The sequence below is a fragment of the Anoplolepis gracilipes genome, chromosome 14 (genome assembly GCF_047496725.1).
Source record: "Anoplolepis gracilipes chromosome 14, ASM4749672v1, whole genome shotgun sequence".
Classification (NCBI taxonomy): Eukaryota; Metazoa; Arthropoda; class Insecta; order Hymenoptera; family Formicidae; genus Anoplolepis; species Anoplolepis gracilipes.
In genome coordinates this window covers 8,589,599-8,617,576 of record NC_132983.1, presented here as the reverse complement: position 1 = coordinate 8,617,576, position 27,978 = coordinate 8,589,599, and the positions used below count along the sequence as shown (strand labels likewise).

The window sequence follows — 27,978 nt, the reverse complement described above, 5'->3', positions numbered from 1 at the left end:
TTACAAATCTGACGTGCTGGTGTTTAGTTTGCGGCATCGTTTTCAGCACCCAATAATCTACAAGAAACACTTGTCTGATTTAAAATAATTTTTGGCTGTAAACTAGTATTATTATTAAAAAAAATAAATGATTAAAGTAATAATATAAACTTTCCATTGTGAAAACTTTTCATTGTAATTTTATGTAATAAGTTTTATGGAATAATTTTGTATAATAAAATTACACACAGTACAATTTTTGTAGCATTATTTCAGTTGTTTCTTTTAAAAATAATGTAAAAATTTTTCAATATTAGATACCTAATAATAAAATTTTCCGTAATCGTCACAATTATTTTTTCTGGATTTTAAAAATTCTGACAATAATAATCTCTACATTTTAATATATAATCTCTTATATTAATGTAATCTCCTATGTACTATACATACTTTTTTTTCATATTACAAAAAATTCAATAATTAATCATTTAAAAATTAATTAATTTTGTTAATATAATCATTTAATAACATTTTAATATCATTTTGGTAATACACACTTCCAAATATATATATATATATATATATATATATATATATATATATATATATTTAAATATGTCTATATATATATATATAAAATATACAAAGCAAATATAGGAACATTTTCTTACTTTTTTCTTGGAACAAATTGTTAATTATTACTGTTATCAATTGTTAAAAAATAACAATTACCAAATACAAAAAATACCGCAGAATAATGAATTCGCGAATAAAAAGGGCTATACTATATAAAAAGCCAAAATGTGATATACACTCATTAACATGATTTTTTTTATTTTAACATAAATTTTTTTAAAATTAATTTTTTACTTTAATCATTAACATAACAGATAAAATAACTGCTAATTAAACAAATAAGTCATTAATTTTTGTAAATGCATAAACAAATGCTATAAATAAAAACATAATTTTTATTATTTTTTTTACATAGACAATTTCTTTTTGTAAAGATAAAATAGATTATTATTTTTAACAACATTATTAAAATGAGATTAACTTGTGGTTTAAAAGAAACAACTGCCGAAAGTGAAATATATATTACTTAATTATTACTTATAATTTGTGAGAGAGAGAGAGAGGGAGGAGAGAGAGAGAGAGGGAGGGAGAAGAGAGAGAGAAAGGGAGGAGAGAGAAAGAGAGGGAGAGAGGAGAGAGAAAGAGAGGGAGGGAGGAGAAAGAGAGAAAGGGAGGGAGGAGAGAGAAAGAGAGAGAGAGAGAGAGAGGGAGAGTGAGAGAGAGAGAGAGAGAGAGGGAGGGAGAAAAAAGAGAGAGGGGGAAAAAGAGAGAGGGAGGGAGAAGAGAGAGAGTGAGGGAGGGAGGAAAGAGAAGGAGGGAGGAGAGAGAGGGAGGGAGGAAAAAGAGGGAGGGAGGAGAGAGAGAGGGAGGGAGAAGAGAGAGAAAGGGAGGGAGAAGAGAGAGAGAGAGGAAGGGAGGAGAGAGAGAGAGGGAGGGAGGAGAGAGAAAGAGAGAGGGAGGGAGGAGAGAGAGAGAGGGAGGGAGAAGAGAGAAAGAGAGAGGGAGGGAGGAGAGAGAGAGAGGAGAGAGAGGGAGGGAGGAGAGGAAGAGAGAGGGAGGGAGGGGAGAGAGGGAGGGAGGGAGGAGAGAGAGGGAGAGAGGAGAGAGATTATAAGAGAATTTATAAGATCAGCAAATCCGGTGCGAGTATTAGCCTGCTGCAAAAAAGATGGCGAGAAGGACGGTCCTAAGGACGGTCGCTAAGCGCGCGCGGTGTAAATAGGCGCCATTGCCTCGCGGTTACCAGGGGGATAGACGAGAAGCGTTGATAAGAACAATAAATTAGTGATTATTATTTAGCGACCGGTCTAGCGGTCGCTAAATAAGAATCGTCTTTCTCGCCATCTTTTTTGCAGTGGGCTGATACTCGCGTCAGATTTGCCGATCTTTGTAAATTAATTTCTCAATAATTATTCCGAAAATCGCAAAATGGTACAGGACTTTTCTATTCCATTTAATCCGCTCTACCTGCACCCGAGAGGTGATACGGTCATTCTGAGACACCCTGTGTATACATACATACAGGGTGTCCGGTAATAATCGCCCAACCTTTCATGGACAGATAGAGCAAGTCAAACCGAATAGAAAAGTCTTTTACCATTTTGCGATCTTCATAATAATTACCGAGAAATTAATTAACAAATACTGACAAATCCGCGCGAGTACAAGTGCGCGCGAAGGCCCATCCTACTGCTACGCGGTTACTAGGCGCGTTACTCATACACAGCCATTGCTAGTCGTAGACCGCTTCTTCTATTATTCAATGAGCGTCTAGTAACCGTGTAGCAGTAGGATGGGCCTTCTCGCCGCGCGCTTGTACTCGCCTGGATTTGTCAATCTTTGTTAAAATTAATTTCTCGGTAATTATTACGAAGATTGTAAAATGGTAGAAAACTTTTCTATTCGGTTTGACTTGCTATATCTGCCCATGTCGATAAGATGGCCCACGTCGCTAAGCGCGCGCGGCGTAAATAGGCTCCATTGCCTTGCGGTTACCAGGGGCATAGACGAGAAGCGTTGATAAGAACAATAGATTAGCGATTATTATTTAGCGACCGGCCTAGTGGTGGGCTGTCCTTCTCGCCATTTTTTTGCAGCGGGCTAATACTCGCGTCGGATTTGCTGATCTTTGTAAATTAATTTCTCAATAATTATTCTGAAAATCGCAAGATGGTACAGGACTTTTCTATTCGGTTTGACCTCCTCTATCTGCCCTTGAGCTATGGGTCGTGATCGGACACCCTGTATATATGTATGTATATATTTAATCGTATGTATGCACAGTAGCGTAGCTGTAAATAATAATTTGCAGAGGATGCATTCCACATTTCGTTTTCCTTAGAAATAATGACCTTTAGAAATAATGAATAATGAATTTTAGCCTTTATTTTTAAAATAAAACAATACAAGAAAACATTGCAAATCCGAAAATCCTGATTTCACAGAAACTTTACATAGATGTAACGGAGTAAATAGATGAATTGGAAATTAATAAAATAGAAATTTTCAGTTGCTGGCCAAAACGATTTTAAAAAGTGAAACCATCTCTCATATACATATAGAGCGGCTTTGCTTTTCTTGATATATAAAAATTTTAGATATTAAAAAATATTTTATATAAAAGTTTTATAAAACATCTCTATTTAACCATTAATAAAATTTAAAAAAAACAAATAAGTTTTTAATTTCAATTATTTTTTCAAAAGTTTCTTCATAATTTTATTAATATGGTTAAGTAAACATTTAAAAAAAAATTTTATATATATATATATATATATATATATATATATATATACAGAGTGGGCCATTTTAATCGATCCAGTCAAATATCTCGAAAACCAAGCTTGGGAGAGAAAAATATTTCAGGCAAAAGTTGTTTGGTTTCGAGAGGTTATGTTAAAGTAAAAATGTGTAACTGCTAGTTGCAAATTCAGATTTTTTTCTTAAAGATAACTATGTGTTTTCTTTATATCAATTGATTCGTCTCATTATTCTGTACATAAAAATATTAGGATAAGATAATCGAAAAATGAATATTTTACGCGATATCTTATATTTTATGTCAAAATATTGCAACTTTGAAGCCTTATAACTCGAAAAGTACTTCACGATAAAACATTTGATTATAGTGTTTTGGAAAGCTCTCGAAATAAGCTACAAAAATATGCCATAAAATATATATTGGGTGTCTCATTTAAAAAATTAAACATGACATTCATGTGACCTTCAAATGACTCTTCAAGGTCAGACCAATGGTACCATCTTATGGCCCCCTCGAAACCAAACAACTTCTGCTTGAAATATTTTTCTCTCCCAGGCTTGATTTTCGAGATATTCGACTGGATCGATTAAAATGACCCACCCTGTATATATGTATATGTATATATTAATATAAAGTGTAATTAAAAATCAATAAATTAACACATAAACGTAAATTTCGATTCTTTCTTTGAGTCATCTTAAACGCAATACGCTCTACCTGCACCCGAGAGGTGATACGGTCGTTTTGAGACACCCTGTATATATGTACATATATACAATTAAATATATATGTATACGTATGTATATATATGTATATATATATATTTTATATTTCATAGAGTTATTTATATAATGATTAAACCTCTACTCTTCTTTGTACATAATACAAACTACAGTCATTAATTAAGCTTATTAGAAATCTGCTTATTCTACGCATATTAAGATCCAATAAACTAAAGATACAAATAAGATAATTTTAATTAGATTTCTGTATAAACATCATTCAAAAAACAGTAATCCTAAAAAAATACATTTTAAAGAAAAAAAGAAAATCTACGCATCCGTTCACAAAATTATTGTACCAAAAAGTCCTATTTGTCCTATTAGTTCAATAGATAAAAAAAATGTCATACAAAAAAGCGCTATTTTATTGTCTAGTTTTCAAATGTATCTTTTCTATGAAAAAATTATAATGTAAAAAGAAATGTGCTAATTGAAAAACAAAAAAATTATTTAAATTTACATATTTATATCTTTCTTGCAAAAATTATAATATCAAACAATATTGCACAAAAAAAATAATAAAATAAAATAAAAAAAAATATTTAAAAACTATAAAAATAGAAAGTAAAAATTAAAAAAATTTAATGCAAAAAAACTTGGCATTGATATAATAATTGAAAGTAATATATGAATGATATAACAAAAAAACTATTATTAATGATAAAATATTTTATTAATTTTTGTTAACAACTCAATTTTTGTGAATACAAAAAAATCTACTTTTCATGCTTTTACATAAGTCTTCTATCATATTGCATTAAATCTTTAAATTTTGCACTGACAATATGTCTGTTTGTGAGTTTAATCATGTTTTGTCGCAAAAAATACAATAATATAACCACTGCAGTGCTTTGGGACGTAATATATCTAATATCGATCATTCCTGCAGGGTATAAGACGTCAAGGTGATCTACGCACGCATAAATGTTGAAAATGTGTGGCAATAAATGAAAAAATAAATTCTCGTAACTAAAAGATCAATCGTAAAGACATAGACAAATATTTTAATTGCAGATTTTGATTCTGTACATACATTCTTAAGCGTCCTTTAAACTTTTCTGTTTGAAAAAAACATATTTTGCAAAGATTAAGCTTGCGAGCTCTTATTCAAGCCTTATTTCTCGGTCTAACCCAAGCAAATGTGGAAAAAACATTAACCTTAATCAGATTTTTGCAAAAAAGATTACAAAAAGATATCAAATTATTTATGTACTTTCTGCGTGTGAATTATACTTATAGTAATAATTATACTTATAGTAATAATATCTAATACATAAATATATAAATTTTTACAAGAAGTAATAGATGTATAATATATATAGTAAAATTATAAATATTTTTTAGGAATATCTAAATTAAAAAAATACCTAAATAAAATATCTAATTAAAAAATACAATTAAGGAATAAAAAGCGGATAATATATGAGTAAGAATTAATAAGAGAGAAAGAAAATATAATTAAATATTTAATTATCAAATTAAATGAATACGGTTCTATATGTGAAAACACAACTTTAAATTTCACAATTAAATTTTCGTGAATTAAAAAGTAATATTCTTTCATTATTATATATTATCCATTCTTTTAAAATAAAAATTTTATTCGAAATTGCTTCTTGATGTTTCTTTTATGTGAGAACATATCTTATTCTTCTTATATTAACAAGAGGCATAACAATATATGCTTTATGAATATATTAGAAATTTTATATAATAAACTTGAAAAATATAACTTAAACTCATTTAATTTACAAATGTGCAAATTAAATATAAAATATACATTAAGCGATTTTAATTAAACTCTATTGTAAGTACTTATATTACATTACTTACAAAAATTATGAAATTTTGCATCTAGTTATTAATTTTAGTTATTTATTCTAGTTACTTTTCGCTTTTAGTCATGCAATACAGTTAATTTCTGATTCCTTTATTGATAAAATTTTATTTTCATAAATAAAATCATTTAACTTCATATATGTATATGTATAAATGTATACATTTGTTATAATCTATCTGCTTTAGTTTAGGAGATAATAAGAACTAACACTTACGCTGGAACACGCAGTATGTAATAACATTTTTTAATCTTGACATAGTGTAATGCTGTGACGAACCGCGATGGAAAAAAATAATATGTACGTGCTACATGCATGACGTAAATAAATAACAGCTATATATACTGCGTTATGTCGTTTATTGATTTATTTGATGTGTTTTATACTTAGTTAGTGCTCTACATAACACAAATGTTACATCAGTTACATTATAATCCAAACTATATCGTGATCATTTTAACGTTCTCGATAAAAGTAATTTCATTCTGCAGTTTTGAAAAAAATTTAAATATTGATATTTTCATAATATTTACTATTAAAAATTCACTAGCTGTTGCTTAGAATTACACTGGATTTCCAAAATTAAAATTGATTTCGGTAACATAACGTAATTTTAACTTTACAAGAAATGATATAAAATAGAATCAAAATAAATAATTTAATTATTTTCTTATGTAATTTTTTTCTCGGTAATATAACTAACAAGGGATAAATAGATAAATTTAGAAAATTTTAGTTGCGCCGGAAAAACGTTTTTAAGAGGTGAAATCACCCTTCATATACATATATAAAGCAACTTTTTGCTTTTCTCGATATATCTTGAAAATTATTAGATATATAAAAAAATGTTTTATACAAAAGTTTTATGGTAAAATAACCTCTATTTAACCACGTTAATAAAATCAAAAATTTTCAAAAATTTTAAAAAAATTTTATTAACGTGATTAAATAGAGGTTTTACTATAAAACTTTTAAAACGTATAAAACATTTTTTGATATTTTCAATAATTTTCGAGATATATCGAGAAAAGCAAAAAGCCATTTTATATATGAGAAGTGACTTCACCCCTTAAAAACGTTTTTCCGCCGCAATTAAAAATTTCTAAATTCATCTATTTATTCTCTCTACATGTGTGCAACGTTTCATTAAAATTAAAATTCCCGGGTTCGCGAGGTTCCCTTGTAACCTACCATCTAGCGACTCGCATATAAATACATAATGATACAGATATCCTGTTCTGCACGTGATTGTTTGCTCCGCGTAATTATTGTATATGATTTGGTATAAGATACTAGCGTATCTCTCTTGATATGATATTATAGCAGACATATCTCTGACGTCGCCAAATACTGTAAACAGAGATATTTTCTAAAATATGATCACAATTTTATTTTATGTTTAGATTAAATAGATCTTCTTCTCATTCTAATTGCATCTAATTTACATACAAGCCACAATTGTGCCATGTAATGCAAAAAAATTTAATTTATTACTTTTTATACTCTGTCGTCTACTCTGATGTACTTATAACATAATGCTAAGTAAATTGTAAACTGAATGTGTATAACAATATACATTTCTCAAAAAAATTAACGGGACAACACGAAAAAATTGTCAAATTTTGAAGTGCTGTAAGTTTGCGAGAAATTATCTTACTGAAACGAACAAAAAAGCAAATTAAAGTTTGAGATGTCTTCTTTGAGATCTTCTTAGGCTCATGATAATACATTCATTAATTTTGAAGTTATGTGACTTTGAAGCAAAATAAGGCAAATAAGAAAATGAAAATCTCAATCTTATAAAAAAAAAACCTGTGATCGTGTTGATTTAAGAACTAAAATAGATAGAAATAATAATAGGAATTTACTCAAAATTTGCAAAAGTATAGTTTAAATATAGAGGAAATATTTGATCAACATAATTTTGGTCAAGTATTGACTAGTTCAAAAGATATTGAATATAATTTTCTCAATTTCGACCTATTATCCGAGATGACATATTATTTATTGTGAAAACGTGGCAACATAGCATTCAGCTGAGCCTTCTTTTGACATTTTAAATAACCTATCTTTTCATCCGAAGAAGCCTATATATACAAACGTGTAAGCGAGAAGCGACTAAGCCTCATATGTCAATTTGCAATTTGACCAACTTATGAAAAATTATCATGTTGCCACATTTCTTTCTTCTCGGAGAAATGACAAATTATTAAATTTATCAAAGAAATAGTTAAAAATCTTCTATATTTTGTCATTATTCACTATTATAATTTTTATTCTGACATTTTAAATTACTCTGTACGAGTAAATTCTTTTATTTTTATAATTCAAATTTTGTGCTGTAATGTTGAAATCGAGGTACCGTCGATAATAAAAGTTTCTCATTATAATTTAAGAAACACGAAAATTCTCCGAAAAAAGCAACAGAAGTTCAAAAATACATTTCTACACTCTAGCTATGAATAAATAATAAGATTTTATGCAATCTTTATAATAATCATATATTAAGATATATGAGAAAAGTATATATTCGTCTACTTTTTGCTCCGATTGTAGGTGCTAAACATCCTTAATAGGCCATATTAGACAAACAGATTATCATACAGGAATGATAAAAAAAGCATTTGAAGCTTAAAATATCAGCATTCAAGTATTAAGACTAAATTTCAGACATGATTTCTTTTTGTATGCCGTTTTGCACTTTGAATTCAGCTTCAAAATTTCAGTATGTTAAAAATACAAATCAAGATGACTGTGCATAAGTACTCTAAAAATCTTTCTTTCGGTTGCTCTAGCTTAAGAATAAAAGTTAAATATGTACTCTTTTAAATCCACTTTGGTTTTTTAAGATTCCATTATTTTTGGCGGAGATAGTCAACTTTAAAGTTTGTCAGAGAATTTTAAACAAAATATGCATATGGTGAACGTATTCTTCATCACGCCTACAGTTCAAAATGTGCGTACGCATACGTCCGTGTGTGTAGTAAAAGAATATGAAAGAAAGTAATCCTTCCTCTGCGTTGGGATAATGAAAACACAGGACAGATTAGGACCTCGTGGTTCGTCACTTCCACAGTATTTATCGACTCCAAACCCTTTCTTTAGTGTTTTTTGTTTAAAGTAGAATAATTTGACAAAAAAAAATTGTACGACGAAAAATAAAAAACAAAATTAAAGCTAAAGGGACAGCCTTTCACTTAAAATTGGTTTGATGAAGTCAGAAAAAATCACTCCACTCGGTGCGGTGCGTTAAAGTTGAGATTTTCATTTCCTTATTTGCCTTATTCCGCTTCAAAGTCACATAACTTCAAAATTAATGAATGTATTATTATGAACCTAAGAGGATCTCAAAATAGACATCTCAAACTTTAATTTGCTCTTTTTTTCGTTTCAGTAGGATAATTTGTCGCAAAGTTACAGCACTTCAAAGTTTGACAATTTTTTCGTGAAAAAATTGTTGCCCTGATAATTTTTTTGAGGAGTTTATAATTGTGACCCAATACTATTTCGAACACTATTGTGGATATATATATAGCTATATGCAAGAGATACCGGTCTTGACTTTGTAATATCGATGGATGATTTATTGTACTTTGTGAAGCATTTATCTCGTGAGATTATTCAGATTACACGTACGCTAACCTGATGCTTCTATTTCGATAATGCGGAGACCAATTGATGTGTACTTTAAGATTAGGTTGGCAAGATGCCATTGTTAAGGTCGGTGATTAATAGAACGTGTAAGATATTCTAAATTGAAAGTTTAACGTGTAATTTTTGTAAGCTTTCATATTGTATGGTATAATTAATGCTTTTGTAAATCTTTCTAATTACACTTAACCCCTTGACAGTCGGAAGCAAATTTTACCTTGTGGGCCAAAAGTGCGTTGACACAAAGTAAAACTTGATGATCATAAAACTAAGTATCCTAAGGTTTTTTGGATCGCTGAATCCGAATATGATATCAGAATTCCAAAATTCAAAATGGCGGATCCTAAAATTCAATATGGAGGACACCAATTTCACAAAATCAATATATTTTTATAAAACTCGGTATTCTAAGGTTTTTTGGGAATTTCTAATTTCGAATTAGTTCTCGTATGTATTAGAATTATTACCAATGCAGTTACTTTCATTTCTTCTCTCTGTAACTGAAAAAAAAGTTTTATAAAAATATGTTGATTTTTTTAAATTGATGTCCGCCATTTTGAATTTTGGAATTCTGATATCACATTCAGATTCAGCGATCCAAAAAATCTTCGGATACTGAGTTTTATAAAAATATGTTAATTTTTTGAAATTGATGTCTGCCATATTGAATCCGCCATTTTGAATTTTGGAATTCGGATATCATATTCGGATTCAGCGATCCAAAAAACCTTCGGATACCGAGTTTTATGGAAATCGGAATGGATTTAGTGTATTTTTTCTGCGATGCGCCTATAGGCGTTAGTGACAGTTGTGGTCAAATTATTTTCGGCGCCATATGGCGTCAATGACTGTTAACAATATGACGAAAGAGTTAGAAATTTTCGATTTCTAAAAGATAAACATAAAACAGAGTTGATCAGAAATGTTCACTGAGTGGAGAAACTATAATCAATTTTGGTTTTTATTGTCTTGGACTTTATTTAATGGAATAAACTGGTAAAAATAATTAATACATATATATAGATACATATATGTAGTATAAACATTTTAATTATTTATTTTGATTTCATTATATTAGTCTACGTTTTATAAATTTAATATTTATTTTATATTTTATAAATATCCATTTTAAGACACAATTATGAAATCACAAAATCGATACTTTCATAAATTTTAACATGTTATTATTGCCGCTTTAATATTTTGGTTTTAACGAAAATCACATCAATGAATATATATGTATAAGAAATATATTAACATTTCGAGAAATAAATGAGTCTTAAATGTAAATCGTTAATAGAACTCTAAATCAATAGAAATTTTCATCACCAACAATAAGAAGCACAGAATATTCATGTACTCTTTTTGAACAAGTGTTAGCTTATAAAAACTACATTGTTCAAGATGAATAAAAGATGAAAGATGTCAGAAAATTAAATAGAACCCCCAAAAAACGTATAAAACAATTTAGAATCGGGCGAAATATTAAAATTACGTAAGCCATTATCTTTAATAATAATTGAATCAAATAAAAAAAATATGAGGTAAAACAATACAAAAAGTTTATGAACTAATTAAATAGATAAGAACGATGACTTTTTATACGAGTAATAAATGAAAATATTCTACATCTTTTGAAAGATTATGCTCTAATGTGTCTTTCATACTTCGGATTTTAAAATGCACAGATAATATATATATATATATATTTTGCATAGTTACTCTGCGGAAAACATAGACTATTATAAAATTTGAACACTATATCATCTATTGGTAATTTCATCTCTTTGACACTTTGTAATAATTTAAGAAAGTCTATGGTTTTCTCATGGTCAATTATATGTTGCTTGTTTCAAAATGAGCACGCCAAAACATTTATATATTCATTCCGGAGAAAAAAATAAAAATATTTTATACACTGAAAAAAAAATAAAATTGAACCATCAACATCATCGTAGTTGAAATTTATTTTATTAATTCAACAACATTATTAATCAAATTAATATGCTATGTATTGATTTGATTAATAATGTTGTTGAATTAATAAAATAAATTTCAACTATGATGATGTTGTTGATTCAACATTTTTTTTTCAATGTATCAAAGCATTAGAATAATAAATTTAGTTTTACAATAATATATGTATATATTAAATATAGCGAAAAAGTAATATACTATATGAATTTATAAGTAATTTTGTAATTTGGAAATACAATACTATGAATTAATTTCAATATTATTGTTCGATTTTTATATTTCCACAAATGCTGATTTTTTAAATATAAGAAGCCCGGGCAACGCCGGTAGTTAACAAATAAAAATTCAACTAGTTGAATATTCTTTAAATAAGAAACGTGAATAAAAATATTTAAAAAATTGATAAGTATAATCTACATCTTATATAATTTTACATGGATTTGCAACTATTCATACGAGATTTAATTCATATCACTCGGTGTTTTTAGTGAAAAATCAGATTTATAATTACAATTCCAATTATGTTTTCAACATGCTAAATGAGATCTACCAGACAAAATGTGACTATTTAATGATTATTTGATTTCGTGCGGAAAGTTGTAAATTTAATAAATAATACAGATTTAATTTCATATCGAATGTACCAAATAATGTAGGGTAGATTTCGAAAAGTTACATATCCCATATAAAATCTCTTCCTCTTGTTCGTATATTCACTTTTCAATATTTTTGACATTTGAACATTCTATATAAAGATCTGTGTCAGTTAGGTGGGTTTGTGTATGCATAGTAATATCTACACATATAGAAATTGTGTCCAATATTGAATCTTTTATAGATAATATTGAAGGAGAGTAGTCCTGCTCACCGATTTCGTTGATTTTTTTTTCCTGCTAGATTTTGATGCGTAGAACAACTCTTTCCTCTGCCGAAATCGCTCTGCAACAGAACTCGAGTTATAAAATGATAAAAAGTGACACTTTCGGGCTTAAGGTAATTATGAAAGAGAGGAGCTACCTCACTGATTTTGTTGAAACTTAACAATTTTGTCTATTTTGGTGCGTAAAATACGAATCTAAAAGTTAAAATTGTCGCTCTCAATTAGGAAAAAAGTTATTAAGTACTAAAATTAACAGTTACAGGGTTAGAATATTTGTCATATCGACATGATATAGACACATTTGAGCATGCGCAGATGTCTTAGAGGTTAAAACAAAATTAATATTTAACTTTCTATTTATAGACTTTTCAATATACTAATTATTCTCTGCTTTAAAAAAGCATAAAATATATAATAATTTATATATTTTTTTAAAGCAGAAAATAGTTTGGTATATTGAACATGCAAAACAAATTTGAATTATTTATGTTATCTTGTAATTAATTTTGTTTCAACCTCCGAGACATCTGCGCATGCTCAAATGTGTCTATAGCATGTCGATATGACAGATATTCTAATCCCATAACTGTCAACTTTAGTACTTAATAACTTTTTTCCTAATTGAAAGCGACAATTTTAACTTTTAGATTCGTATTTTACGCACCAAAATAGACAAAATTGTTAGGTTTCAAGAAAATCGGTAAGGAATCCTCCTCTCCTTCATAATTATCATAAACCCCGAAAGTGTCAATTTTTATCATTTTATAACTCAAGTTCTGTTGCAGAGCGACGATTTCGGCAGAGAAAAAAGTTGTTCTACGCATCGAAATCTAGCAGGAAAAAAAATCAACGAAATCGGTGAGAAGGACCACTCTTCTTCAGTATTACCCTTTTATGTTAGTTCACGTTCGAATCGATTTGCATTTTGATTTGTTAACAACTTTTTATGTATGTATAACGATATATGTCAGCTAAAATTAACCTAACTCAAATGAAAATTAAGATTAATTTATAAGATTAGAATTGTTTAGCAGAGACGGTAAGGCAGAGAGAAAGAGAGAGCTTCTTTTTTTGTCTATTAATTTTTACAGTTTTTTGTACGGAAAATCAAATGAAAATATGTAACATTTATTTATTTAGTTACATCTTGAAAACTATATTCAAGCGCTGATTATATAAAATGATCCATTTTAAATTGATATTTCTCGAAAAACATGTTTTTCATATAAAGCGTATTAATTTAATTTGATTAACAATTTTACAAATATCTCATAGAATATTCATTTTTTGTCAATACTTTTATGCAATAAAATAATGAGAGAATTCAGTTGTGTAAAGAATGGAATAAAGAAAACACATAGTTGTTTTTAACAAGAAAGCTAATTTATAATGAGAGTAGCTACTATACTACTCTGTCCAAAAAGGATCCGACCTTACACCCGGAAAAAAATAGTTTATCTTTTAAGTTCTAACTTTATTTCATTTGAAGTAGGTTCCTTATGATTCCACACTTATTGTTAGACTAGCAGGACTATTCTGTAACTTTTAATGCATGCGTTATGATATGCTATCTTTTTTTTACTTATTAAAAAAGAAAAAGACAATCATATCGTAACGCATGCGTTAAAGTTATAGAATAGGCCTGCAGGTTCTTCTATTGCTAGAAACATTTCTGAAAGTTCTGTTTTGAAATAGCTATCAGCGCTGTCGGGTTCTTGATATTCTTTTGTCTCTCAAATCGAGTCAGCGACATTTTGAACTTACAATTAGAGAATAGCCAGAAATCACAAGGAGTCATATCTGAAGAGTACAGAGCTTGGCGAATTCTGTTCTTGGCTAAGAAACCGGTTAAACTATTTTTTAATTTGTATAACACTCTTAGCATCTAATTTTCAAAAACCTGCTAAATCTTACGAATTGTTTCAGTATTACTAAGCTTTTTGCAAAACTTGATGCAGTGATTACACCCTTATTCTTAACCCTCAAACTGAACACGTTTTTTTGACACCGTAATCCTGAACGCATGGGTAACTGGAGTCCGAGTTAATTTTTGTACTCTAAAATTACTTAAAAAATTCTAAAAAAAATTACACATCTTCTTTTAAGTTTAAACTAAAAGTTTATGTAGTATAGTTAAAGAAAAAATATTTTTATACGGTAAAAAACACTTTGTATTTTTGTTGAAATTTTCTTGTGTAGAAATTTTTGTGTTAAATTTTTAACATTGTTAATATAACATACTGTCGTTATTTTATTTTAACTTTTCTGCAATGAGTTAATATTCACCGTTTCTAAAGAGTTAAAACAACACAATTAACAAGTAAATCTTGCACTAATTCACATTTTTGTGTTAATTTTTTACATATTATTTGTGTTATTTATTTACATATTTGCCTTCTGTAAATTAACATTAAAATTAGAATGGATAAATTGGGACACGAGAAATGTGTTAAATTTAGCACAAAATTTTTTACCGTGTAAATATTATATTTTTGTTATTTGTTAGATCAAGATTTGGAAACATAGATGTTTTATATAAAAATTAATCCTCAAATTGAACACATGGGTCTTTCGTGTCCGTGCCATTTTTAATCCATTGTTTTAAAAAAATATTAATAAAATCTCGAGGTTGGAAACTTATCCAAAAAAAAGTTTTTGTCAAAAGGGATTTATAACTGAAAGGACAATTTAAACAGTTCATTCAGTGCAAAGTGCTAGCGAATCTGAAGCGGACAGAAATGATCCACGTATTCGCTTTATGTATATTAAATAAGAAAAAGTGAATAAGTACATTTTTTTTAAATATTGTGTTTTTGTTGTTAATCGTCTTTTATAAAAAAATAAGTTATAAATTTACAATGATAATCTCCCCAAAAAAGAAACAAATTGCTTTAATTTCTATTGTGTTCATTTATTTTCATGCTAAAAGTATCTTTTGTTAATGATAACGAGCAACAAACAAGGGTTGCATGTATTAATCAGTTTGAAAAAATAATTTTGAACAAAAAGGTTTCCAGGAATTTTTAATTCAAAGTTCAAAGTTTACGAAAAAAATACTATATGTCCACGGCTTTAAAAAAATATAATTACTTAAATGATCGAAAATGGGTAATTTTCAGGTATATAAAAATGTGTTTTTTCTGAGGAAAAATTTTTTTTTAATCTTCAGGTAATTTATTTGAAAGAAAAGTGAAAATAAAAATGTAATTTACATTACAATCTACAGTATAAAAATTGATTAATACATACAACCCCTATTTGTTGCTCGTTATCATTAACAAAAGATACTTTTAGCATGAAAATAAATGAACACAATAGAAATTAAAGCAATTTGTTTCTTTTTTAGGGAAATTATTTATACATTGTAAATTTATAACTTATTTTTATAAAAACGATTAACAGCAAAAAAACAATATTTAAAAAAAAAATTACTTATTCACCTTTTCTTATTTAATATACATACATAAAGCGAATACGTGGGTCATTTGTATCCGCTTTAGATTTTGATTTGCCAGCACTGAATGAACTGTTTAAATTGTCCTTTCAGTTATAAGTCCCTTTTGACACAAACTTTTTTTGGATAAGTTTCCAACCTCGAGATTTTATTAATATTTTTTTTAAATAATGGATTAAAAATGGCACGGACGCGAAAGACCCACGTGTTCAGTTTGAGGGTTAATCAAGTTTAATAACATCCTTACTTCTAAGGCTAGCTAATCATTCCATTCTTCAAAGGAATAGCTGTGATTAGTCAGTTTTAGAACTATGAATGTTATTAAATCCGATTAAAGGGTCATCTACAATAGATATTATAAATCATAAGAAATTAATCAACGATATTCGATATTCTTCTCTAAAGTAAACTGTGATTGGTTAATTTCTTACGGTTTATGACGTACAACACCTATTTTAGACAGCTTTTAATGATCACGTGTAAACATAGTCAATGACTATGCTTACACGTCACTCTTAATCGGGTTTAATAACATTCCTTGTTCTAAAACTACCCAATCACAACTATTCCTCTGAAGAATGGAATGACTGTGATTGGTTAGTCTTAAAACTACGGATGTTATTAAACCCGATTAAGGGTGTAAACGTAATCTATGATTACGAGAGAAGAATATCGAATCTGATTGATTAATTTCTTACGGCTTAAGACTTACAATATTTATTAAGAGTCGTCTACAATAAGTGTTGTAAATCGTAAGCAGTAAGAAATTAACCAATGATATTTGATATTCTTCTCTAAGATCAACTGTGATTGGTTAATTTCTTGCGGCCTACAATTTACAACATCTATTGTAGACGATTCTTTATAGAACGCCTTTTAAGCGAGTTTAATAAAGCCTATATCTGACTATGCAATTTTTTCTATATCACACTATGCAATTTTGAAAAGCAATTTGGTTGCAGTGATTGCACAAGATTTAGATCCAGTCCTAATTCTGGCAACTAGTTGCATGCAATTGTAGTAATATTTTTAGAGAATTTATCACTGTCAACATAATTTTTAATGTTGGTTAAACTAAATAGGCAGCTGATGAATGCCAGATACTAGTTAGGTTAGGTTAAGATACTAGTTAATGTCAATGCTGTATGTCAATGCAAATATTAAAGTGATTATATTTATTATAATGAGTAATTTTGAGTGGAATAGGGATGTAACAGCATTATTAATTAATCTGTACGAAATACATCCAAATTTATATAATATAAGCGATAAAAATTATAAAATACGCACAAAAAGACATCATTGAAAGCAATTAGAACTGTGTATTTGAAAATGGATACGATTTCACCATAGACGATATAAATAAAAAAATTCATGGACTTCGGACACAATTCTTTAAAGAATATAGAAAAGTCAACAAATCAACAGTTTCTGGATGTGGCGCGGAAGATGTATACTCACCAAAACTTTGGTGTTTCAATTTGTTACAATTTCTTATTAATTCTGTGATTCCATGAAGGAGTCAGAATCAAATTTGATAGTAGCTGATAATAGTGAAAATCAAATATCAAATATGATAGAATTTGATAATGAAAATCAGATTCAAGAAACTAAAAATCAAATATTATTTGATGATACAAATAACCTAAATGATGATGAATTAACATCTACAGAATCAGAATTTGAAAAAAAACAAACAAGCTGCAGAAGTATTACGGGATGCAACAAATATATTAAGTTTATATAAATGTAATAAAGAAAATGACTTAATTTGTTTTGGAAAGTAAGTGAAAAGATTAATATTTTTAATACAATATAAAATTAAAAATTATAACGGATATGAAGTTATTAAATTAGATCACAAATACTTTTTTAAAAAAAAATAGTTATATTAAAAATAGTACTGACAAATTATAAAGATTTTAATTTACGAAAAATAAAAGAATTTCATTATTTATTGTTTGTAGTATGTTATTGTATCTAGTCTTATAACAAAAAAACAATCATTGCTGAAGCACATTTTTCTATTTCATTTATTACATTTACTTTTAGAATTTTACTATTTTTATCAGCTATAATTACAAATATATTTTTGAAATTAATGTTTTAATTGATTTTATTTCAGATATATTACGGAAGAAATGAAAAAAATTAAAGACAATAACAATTTAAAAATTACAAAGAGAAATATTATAAATTTGATTTTGGATGCACAAGAAGACTGATTAGAAATAATGGAAGAAAAGATAAAAAATGCACAAGAAGACTGATTAAAAATAATGAAAGAAAAGAAAAAATTAATATATTTTGTGTTTGTTTTATGATAAATTTTATTTGATTTATTTTATAATACATTGCTACATTGAAGATATACAAAATGCACCTTATTTTTTAAGATTTAATTTTAAAAATTAAAGTAAAACCAAAGTTTTTGTTGCATTGAATATTTTAAATATAATAGTAGTAAAATAATAGTAGTAATAAGTATTTTAAATATAATATTCGCAAAATAATTGTTTTTTTATAAAAAGTTTGGTAAAAATATATCCTTTAATGTTTTGTTTTGTAATTAAAATTAAAAACAAAAAAAAGTTAAAAAGTAAAAAAAAGTCTAAGCAAATTTATTTTGCCAAGGAACTCTTCCTTCATTATAACATATTCCATAAACTCATTACGTATCTGTAATGCAGAATTTCCACTTCTATTTTACCAATCTGTCGAGCTATATTATGAATAAAAAGAAATTCTTTATCGTTATTTTTCTCTTCATTTATCCTATACTGTAATGAGCAATGTTCTCTAAAAAAATTGTGTAAAACACAACAAGTTAAAGTTATCAGTTGAACTTTTGCAGGAGCTAACTGAATAGGTGTTAATAGAACTCTCCATTTATTTGCGAGAATGCCAAAGGCATTTTCTATGACTCTCCGAACCCTACTCAATCTGTAATTAAATATCCTTTGACTCCATATCATGTTTTTAAAAGAGAATGGTTTCAAAATATTATTCGTTAGAGGAAAAGCAGCATTTGCAACTATTACATAAGGTATTGGCATTATGCGACCAGGAAGTGCTTGTTTTTCAGGAAAATTTAGAGAATTATTGGCAATTGCTTTGGCGAACTTTTTCAGAAGACTCCTCCGTCAGATACACGACCATTTTTTCCAACGTCAACATATATAAATTTGTAATCAGCATCAACTAAAGCCAAAAGCACAATACTGTTTTGTTTTTTGTAAAATGAAGAACCTGCATTTCTTGGTGCTTTAAATAAAATATGTTTCCCGTCCATGGCTCCTAATACATTAGGTAAATTCCATTTATATTCAAATTCTTTTGATATATTGAGCCACTTAACTGTAGTATCTGGTATCTACAATATTTTAAAAAATAAAGAAATTGCAAAAAAGTAAATATAAAAATATAAAAATATTACAAAAATAACAATTAGACAAAATACCTTTAAATAAATATCTTTTAAATTTTTATAAATTGATTCGCAAACTTCAAGTATTATATTTGATATTATCGATTGTCCAATTCTAAATGTAAACTTCGAAAGGATTCACCTGTAGCTAAGAATCTTAAAGTTATTATTAATTGATATTTCGCACTAATTGCTTCTCTCATATGTGTATCTTGTTTCTCAATATCATTTTTAACTAAATCATAAAGTTTATTGAACATATCTTTATCCATTCTTAGAAAATTTGTATAACTTTCTAAATCATCACAGCAATTGAATTCATCAATGAGAGAGAAGTTTCCTCTGGAAAATCGTTTACGTATCCACGGTCTCACCCATCATCTTTTATTATTTGGTAGCAAAAAAATAGTTGATACTGATATTATTACTGATAATAAAGCAATTTTTTCTACATCGTCTAAATCCATTTCGGATATGAACTAATAAATTTTTTACTAACTGAAAATAGAGACAACAGAAAATAATTCTAAGAACATAAGTCTTGTATCATATATGTTACAATATTTGCTTTAAAAAGAGACAACAATATTTTATATATTGTACCAACATAATCTTATTTAATATATTTTGTTCTGTAATTGGCAATAGTTCAGTTAACCTTATTTTAGTTGCCTGTAGTGTGATCAACATTCAAATAATTGCTGCAACTATTAAGTTGCGACAATTAAGTCGCTGCAATAAGTTACACGAAAAATTGTATTGTCAAATACGGGCTTAATATCTGTAGTTCTAAGGTTAGTTAATCATAGTCATTCTATTCTTTAGAGGAATAGCTATGATTGGTCAGTTTTAGAATTATGGGTGTTATTAAACCCGATTAAAGGTAACGTGTAAATGTGTAATTAATGAGTCTGTTCGTTTTAGCTGAACTGGTTGTACTAGTTTAGAGTTTATCTTTCTCTTTCCAATGCAAAAGGAAAAAGATAAACCCTAAAGTAGTACATTCAGTTCAGCTAAAACGAACAGACCTAATAACGCTGCTCAACGTGTTCCGTCACGGCGCAAAATCAAAATGCGCCGAGCACGTATGTATTATCTGACTGTAAACATCGGTTGCCAGGCATTGAATGATTCAACCGACTGATTCAACCGACAATGGTGTACTGTACATACATAAAATCATGCATGCACAGTAAGATGTACTATCACACTAAAATGAGTTTTGCTTTTCGATTCCAACCGGCTTTAGAAAAAAAAAGCAATGAACCACGCTTCTTCTTTTTATCGATATATCTTTGTATGTTTGATATAATGATACTTGTTTAAATGATAATTCATATAATCATTAGAGTTAAAAAATGAAAGTAAAATAATAATAATTTTTTTATTCAAATTAATATATGAAATTTTAAAACAAAAATTTTAAAAATATGAATGTGTGTTTTACTACATATATTAATTTTTAAGTAAGGGTTGGACGGTGGTCGTGCACGTTGCGGCGCTGACACTCGCCTGAGGCGAAGAGTATGCGTAAATGCAGGTTTGAGTCCACCCAGACCGATAGACCCCAGACAGATAGGAGTAAGAAAAATTTAGTCGTAAGGTGGCTGTGCACGCTGCGCCGTCGAAGCTTATATGAGATAATCAGTATGGCGGAAACACAGACTTGAACTCACCCAGACGAATTAGGATTAAGTTTACAGGTTTAAGACAAAAATATAATAGGTATGTTATAATGTATTAGGAAAAAGTAATAAAAGTTTGAAACAGTCTCTTAGGCGAAAGTTAGGGACTTAAAACTCAAGGTTTTTTTTTATTAATTTTTAAGTAATAAGAACAATGTAATAGTAACAAAGGCTTGGAGACTTTATGGTCAGATATGTTTTAATAGTATTAACATATACATTATATATATTTATACAGGGTGTCCGGTAATAACCGCCTCACCGCTCATATATAGGTAGAGCAGGTCAAACTGAGTAGAAAAGTTCTCTACCATTTTTTGATTTTCGAAATAATTATTGAGAAAATAATTAACAAATATTGACAAATCTGGGCGAGTACAAGCACGCGGCGAGAAGGCCCATCCTACTGCTACACCCTGTATTTATATATGTATGTGCGTGTGTGTGTGTGTGTGTGTGTGTGTGTGTGTGTGTGTGTGTGTGTGTGTGTGTGTGTGTGTGTGTGTGTGTGTGTGTGTGTGTGTGTGTGTGTGTGTGTGTGTGTGTGTGTGTGTGTGTGTGTGTGTGTGTGTGTGTGTGTGTGTGTGTGTGTGTGTGTGTGTGTGTGTGTGTGTGTGTGTGTGTGTGTGTGTGTGTGTGTGTGTGTGTGTGTGTGTGTGTGTGTGTGTGTGTGTGTGTGTGTGTGTGTGTGTGTGTGTGTGTGTGTGTGTGTGTGTGTGTGTGTGTGTGTGTGTGTGTGTGTGTGTGTTGGTGTGTGTGTGTGTGTGTGTGTGTTAACATAAATTATTATTCTCTCTTCTATAACGTACTTGAAGATCAAAGTTATCAGTGGTGTTACTTATTGTAAATAAATATCCAAAAACAGCTTCAAATTAATATGCTAATTTTTATTTTAAAGAGCTTTTGAAGATGTAAGATCATGCAAAAAGGTATTGCGTAAACGACCGATAAGTGTATTTTATTTTGAAGACCTTTTGAGGATATAAGATCATGCAAAAAGGTATTGCGTAAACGAGCGACAAGTATTTACTTTGTGCAGCAATCAATACTTTTTATTCGGAAATATTGAGACAAAATTCGCAAGCCTAAGTTCATAACTTTTAAAAATATTATTTAATCGCAAATTCTTTTTAGATATCTATATTTATTTTTATCAACATTGAACCATGTTTCCCATTTCTAATGATATGTAATTGTATGCTTGTTGCAATATTTGTTATAACATCAAAAACGTAGCATTTCTTACTTTTGATAACAAATGTATGATGACCTCATGCATTAATACTGCGTCACTCGATATTTGAATTCACAAGAATTGTTTTCTTACACTTTAATCTAACACGTGACATAATGTCCTTCGTGTGATATGTATGTACATATATGCGTTATATACATATGTGATATATGTATATGTGATTACACACAAGAAAAGATAAAGAAACTATAAAGCATTCAAATGCATATGAAGATGATTTTATGTATGTAATCTGTAAAGTTTCTCATAAGCATTTTAATAAAATTGAATATTATCGAATTGTTAAATTATAATAACTATTAAATTTTTATTGAAAATAAATTAATAAAGTTTTAATTTCTCGTTTATTTTATATTATTTATATTATTTATATTACTTATTGCAAGAAAATTATACAATATATATCTGCTTACGTAAGGTACTACTTATGTGATACTACTTATGTAATATACTTTATACACATATGTATCTTTTATGTACAACAGTGTCACTATCTTGTTAATAAAATTTGTTTCATAATTTCATAGTTTTATTCAAAACAAAAAATCTAAATCCGTAAAATATTATTTTAATGTTTTAGAAATTTTTTAAATATTTTTGAGCCATCTTTTAAATTTTTTAATCTTTTCGTTCTTTCACTAATTATAAGTTTAATCTTAAGTATTTTATTTAGCTTGAAGAGTTAAATACACTCCATATTTGATGATATTATAGATCAAAAGTTGTATAGACACATTGTATACATTGTATGTTAAATGTAGAAGGTTAATATAAAACAAACCCTTGATCTTTAAGATATAAATGTCAGTAAAAAGAAAGTTTTTTCTCTATCTGAAACATTTTAACTTATAAGATTTGCGTATGCTTTTGATTATATGTATAGATTAAAGTATAAATAAAGTAGCCTTTGTCTATGATATAAAAAAGAGAGAAAGAGAAAAAGAGAAAGAGAGAGAGAGAGCGAGAGCGAGCGAGAGAGAGAGAGAGAGAGAGAGAGAGAGAGAGAGAGAGAGAGAGAGAGAGAAACACTATACTTATAATTAACTTTGCAGTTTTTTATTACATAGGCGAAACTATAAAATAAATATTATTAATGTGCAAGATAAAATGACTATAAAAGTAGATACAATAAATAAATATATATATATATATATATATATATATATATATATATATATAACTATTATGTTTCTCTCTCTTTTCTATATCATAGACAAAGGCTGCTTTATTTATACTTTAATCTATATACATATATAGTCAAAAGCACACGTAAATCTTATAAGTTAAAAGTTAAAATGTTTTAGATAAAAAAGAAACTTGTATACATATATATATATATATATATATATATATATATATATATATATATACACACATATTTATTTATTTATTTATTTATTTTTCAGTGTTTTTCAATTTCAGTTAAAACATTGCGAATGGTTTTTGGGTGCGCTTTATTATTTTAAAGCAGGATTGGCAAAATTTTACATTTTTTGGATAAAATTCATATGCTACAATACTAAAACCTGATATTTTTCAAAAAAATGGCGAAACTTGGCCTTTTTTTATTAAAAATGTTAAATAGAAAACCTTTTTATCAATGTTTATCAATAGAGTGTTTTCTAAGCTTTATCCAAAATAAAATTCATAATAGATTAATAATCGATGTAGCAAATAAATTTGTTTTTTATTAAAAACTGTGGAAAGGTAAACGCGAATCAGATCTATATTGATAAAAACGTTTAATTGTTGCTATTGCATTGTTCTTATTAAACTAAAAATTAATATATTTAGTAAAACATTTATATTTTCAAAATTTTGTTTTAAAATTTCATATATTAATTTGAGCTAAAAAGAATTTATTATTATCTCGATTTCATTTTCTTAATTATAATAATTTTATGATTTATTAATTAAAGCAAAAATATCTTTGTATAAAATTATATAAATATATTTTAGTATTAGTATATTTTAGTATCAATTATTTTTATAGTTTTTGTCAGCTTATTCTATTAAAGTGCAGACAATAATAATCGGATACCATGGTTTTTGCTAGTCTCGACTTTTCTGGCTTGTTAAAAAAATATAGGAAATATATTTCTCTTGTAATACAACTTCAAAAAAAATGATACATACATAAGATTTTGAGTATCATGCAATATCAAACTAGTGAACCAAATTATCTTACCTTCCACCGTTGTCAACTCTGGATCTGGTAGACCCAACGCCGGCTGATCAAGAATAATCCAACAGGAAACCAGAATGACGCAGAGCAGTCGTACAATGGTAGCATTGTACCAGAGAGTGATTCTCGACGATGGGCACATCGGCGACGAGCAGGCCGTCGCGGCGACGCGCATCTCTACAACTGCTGGTCCCTGGCCCCACGCGGCACACCTACGCGGCTTACACGTCGTGCTCACACGCACGCACGCACTCTGTATGTCGTACCTATACGCCCACGCAGGTCAATCCTGCCTGGCCTACTTCCGGTATCACATCTCCAGCCGATCGCGGAGACGCGCGCGATCGATCACGCGCATAGTCGCTGCTGCGGAACCTGCTGACCTTACCCGTAACTCTCTCTTTCGCGTCTTTATGATCAAGTAGTCCTCTGTCTCCGTTGTTTAAATAAACACGCTGTTGACGGCTTGGGCCTCTTTCCTGATCATAAAGAATAGCGCAATTTCGTAGATCAAACAATTCAAATGACGACAGAAAGTATAACGTTCGCGTTATCGCAATATGATCGCGTTGTCGTGTGTACTCCGTGCGATTATGCCACGTAGTAGCGCAGCGAAAAGGCGCGGGCACTAAGCAACGACTCACCCCGCAAGGGTCATCGCGACGCTGGGGCGCCGATGTTCTGCGCAATACAGCGGAGCCCACATTTTCACTCCCTTGACCGCCGCGTAATAGTAATATTGCTCTGCGGTGTATCCTCCTCCTCCTGTGTTTTTTCCACTCTACCGTGCAAACAATGGAGCGCAGTGCCTTGCAGTGCCTTTGAGTTTTCTCTACAATGAAACTAAATATTTGAATTTCATTTTATATATCGCTATATTGTTACTATACGTACAGGGTATTTCAGGATCCATAAGACAAATTTCAAAGGATGATAAGTTACACTAAGAAAATCAATTTTTATCAATCAAAAAATCTATGGCCTTTTGAAACATTCTTAATGAGCTATATGTATTGTCTGAGAATATTAGTCTAGTTGTTTTTTGATTGTGTTTTTTATATTTGTTGTTTCTTTTTTTAATTTTATTTAAAAAACGAACTAATATTGTCCCAGGTAGCACTGTTCGTTTTATAAACGTTTTCTAAACGTATCTAATACGAAAAGATACGTTTAAAAAACGTTTATAAAACGAACATGTGCTACCTGGGGTCAGACGTCACATGCAATGTTGTTACATGCGACTAGTTGCCTATTTTACAGACGATTTGAACAGCAGTAGCTCTTGATGAGAAAAATTCTTTTGATAAAACCTATCATCTCTTAAAGTTTATTGATCAAGGGAATCCTGAAACAACCTATATCGATCAGCAAAGCGCAAGACATTGTCATAACATGATAATCACGCAGCACGTAAGAATTGTGCACCATTTCTTTCTTAGAATAACGTATATCCAAGGCATTATTCCAAGCTTTTTAGAAGTAAGAAATACACAATCATATAATATTGACATTGAGAATTAGTACAATATATAACTCTTAGCACTGTGCCAGTGTTTCCTTATTATATGTGTAAACAAATTATTTAATATATTTATCTATAAATCACGGAATTTCAATCTTATGTGTTATGTGTACCCATACAGCACAGAAAGGCCAAAAGACATGTCAAAAATATATGAAAGATAATGAGACGTCTTTAAGTCGTCTTTTAGTCATCTTTGAGAGACATGTGCTGTCTGGGTACATACAATTACGTTGATGAATATTCTATTATATTTCCAGTTTTGTTCTTCATTTGTTAATCAATGTTTCACACTAAAACCAACAATTTTATGGCAACATGACAGCAATATGATTAATCAATATAATTAATCACACTGGGTTAGGTATTTATCTAGGTATTATTATGAATTTTCAACGGTCACAGTTATATCGATGATCAGTACCCATAGTAATAGCCATATACGCACATATAGAGAGTATCTCAAACTTTATCACACCATTTTCTTATAATATCTTATATAAAATAAATAATAAGTTAAGAAAAATCTTATAAGATTTTTCCTAATTTATTTATTTTATATAATTTGGTACTGTGGTTTTTATCCTCAAATAAGTTAAGAAAAATCTGATATTATAAGTTAAGAATAAGTTAAAAAAAATCTTTTATAAGATTTTTCTTAACTTATTTGAAGATAAAAACCCCAATACCAAATTATTGAAGCTATAATATTTTTAAATGGAAAGCGTTTAAAATTATTAAATTATTCAATATTCGTGCTTTTAAATGCGGTAATTCGCACTTCCATCAAGTTAGCCGGTCAATTTTCACGGGAGCGTCCGAAATGGCCACGTTCGGATTGGACACCACCAATCTTATCGACCGATGCTTAAGGTCACCAGCAATGATTAGCCAATTAGAGAGTCTTATTTTGAATTGGCCAATCAAATACGTGGCCATTTTATACTCATTCAATTTTCACATTTCTAATTTTTTGTACGCATTATTTGTTGATCGTTCGTTGGTGATTGTTGGCACGATTTTGACGTTTGTTGGTTGTTAATTTAATTGTTATTAACAAAATAAATATCAGCATAAAGTTAGTCGATTGATTTGAAATTTTCAATTTTTTTCAATTTCATGGTTAAATCGATAGAAAATTGTTTGTTGGTCACAATTGTGTCTTTTAAAAAGTTTGTTAGTTGATTACTCATTAATTATAACAAAATAATTTTTACAATAGCGCGCATACTGCGCATGCGCGACTAAGAGTTCCTAAAATAATATTTATTTTTTAATCCCGTAATATTTATTTTTTAATTTCTTTCAGCAAATTGTTGTTGATTATTTGTTGATTATTATTGATTTAGTTGATGTTTAATTTTGTTTATTAATGTTTTATGGGCATAAGTTGAATTCGTCATGTTAAGCGATGAATAGCGCCTTCAAGCGGATAGAATGTGCGGCATCGAGAGCCCTGAAATCGACGCCATAGCATAAGTATACATATACTGTGTCGACGCTTCAATAGTCCGTCAAATTGAGGCTTCAAATATCATATATAGAATGAGTTGTTTTTTAATTACAGTAAGTGATTTAATACAATATGTATGTGATGGAAGCAGAAAATATGTTGAAAGAGAAAAAGTGTTACATGCAAATCACCTCATGTATAATCGTATTATCCAGCATTTCGGTAGTTGTTTCGAAATTTTATTTTTATGTCTGCAATCTTCTAATTTGTATGGAATACCTCACGAAATAAAAGTTTATATAAAAATTATTAATAACAAAAATGTTATTGAATCCACTTGTACTTGTAAAGCTGAAGTATTGGGCAAATGCAAATACGTAGTAGCTGCTTTAATACACTCCCCCCCTAACTAGATACAAATAAAAATATATAAAACTATATATTTTTTATTTGTATCTATAGTTAGGTGTATTAAAGCAGCTACTACGTGTTTGCATTTGCCCAATACTCCAGCTTTACAAGTACAGGTGGATTCAATAACATTTTTGTTATT

At 28.9% G+C, this 27,978-nt stretch overlaps 1 protein-coding gene across 4 annotated transcripts in view; it reads right to left on the bottom strand.

Annotated features, from left to right (window-relative positions):
* Positions 1-25,133, bottom strand: part of Jus (EB domain-containing julius seizure protein) — a 47,260-nt gene extending 22,127 nt beyond the window's left edge. Inside the window, exon 1 of one of the 4 annotated variants that reach the window (XM_072905567.1) lies at positions 24,454-25,133. In XM_072905567.1, the coding sequence (XP_072761668.1) occupies positions 24,454-24,625 (172 nt within the window). In that variant the 5' untranslated portion in view covers positions 24,626-25,133. The remainder of the gene's footprint in view (positions 1-24,453) is intronic. The other 3 variants (XM_072905569.1, XM_072905568.1, XM_072905570.1) reach the window with 3 other exon arrangements.
* Positions 25,134-27,978: the final 2,845 nt, after the last annotated feature.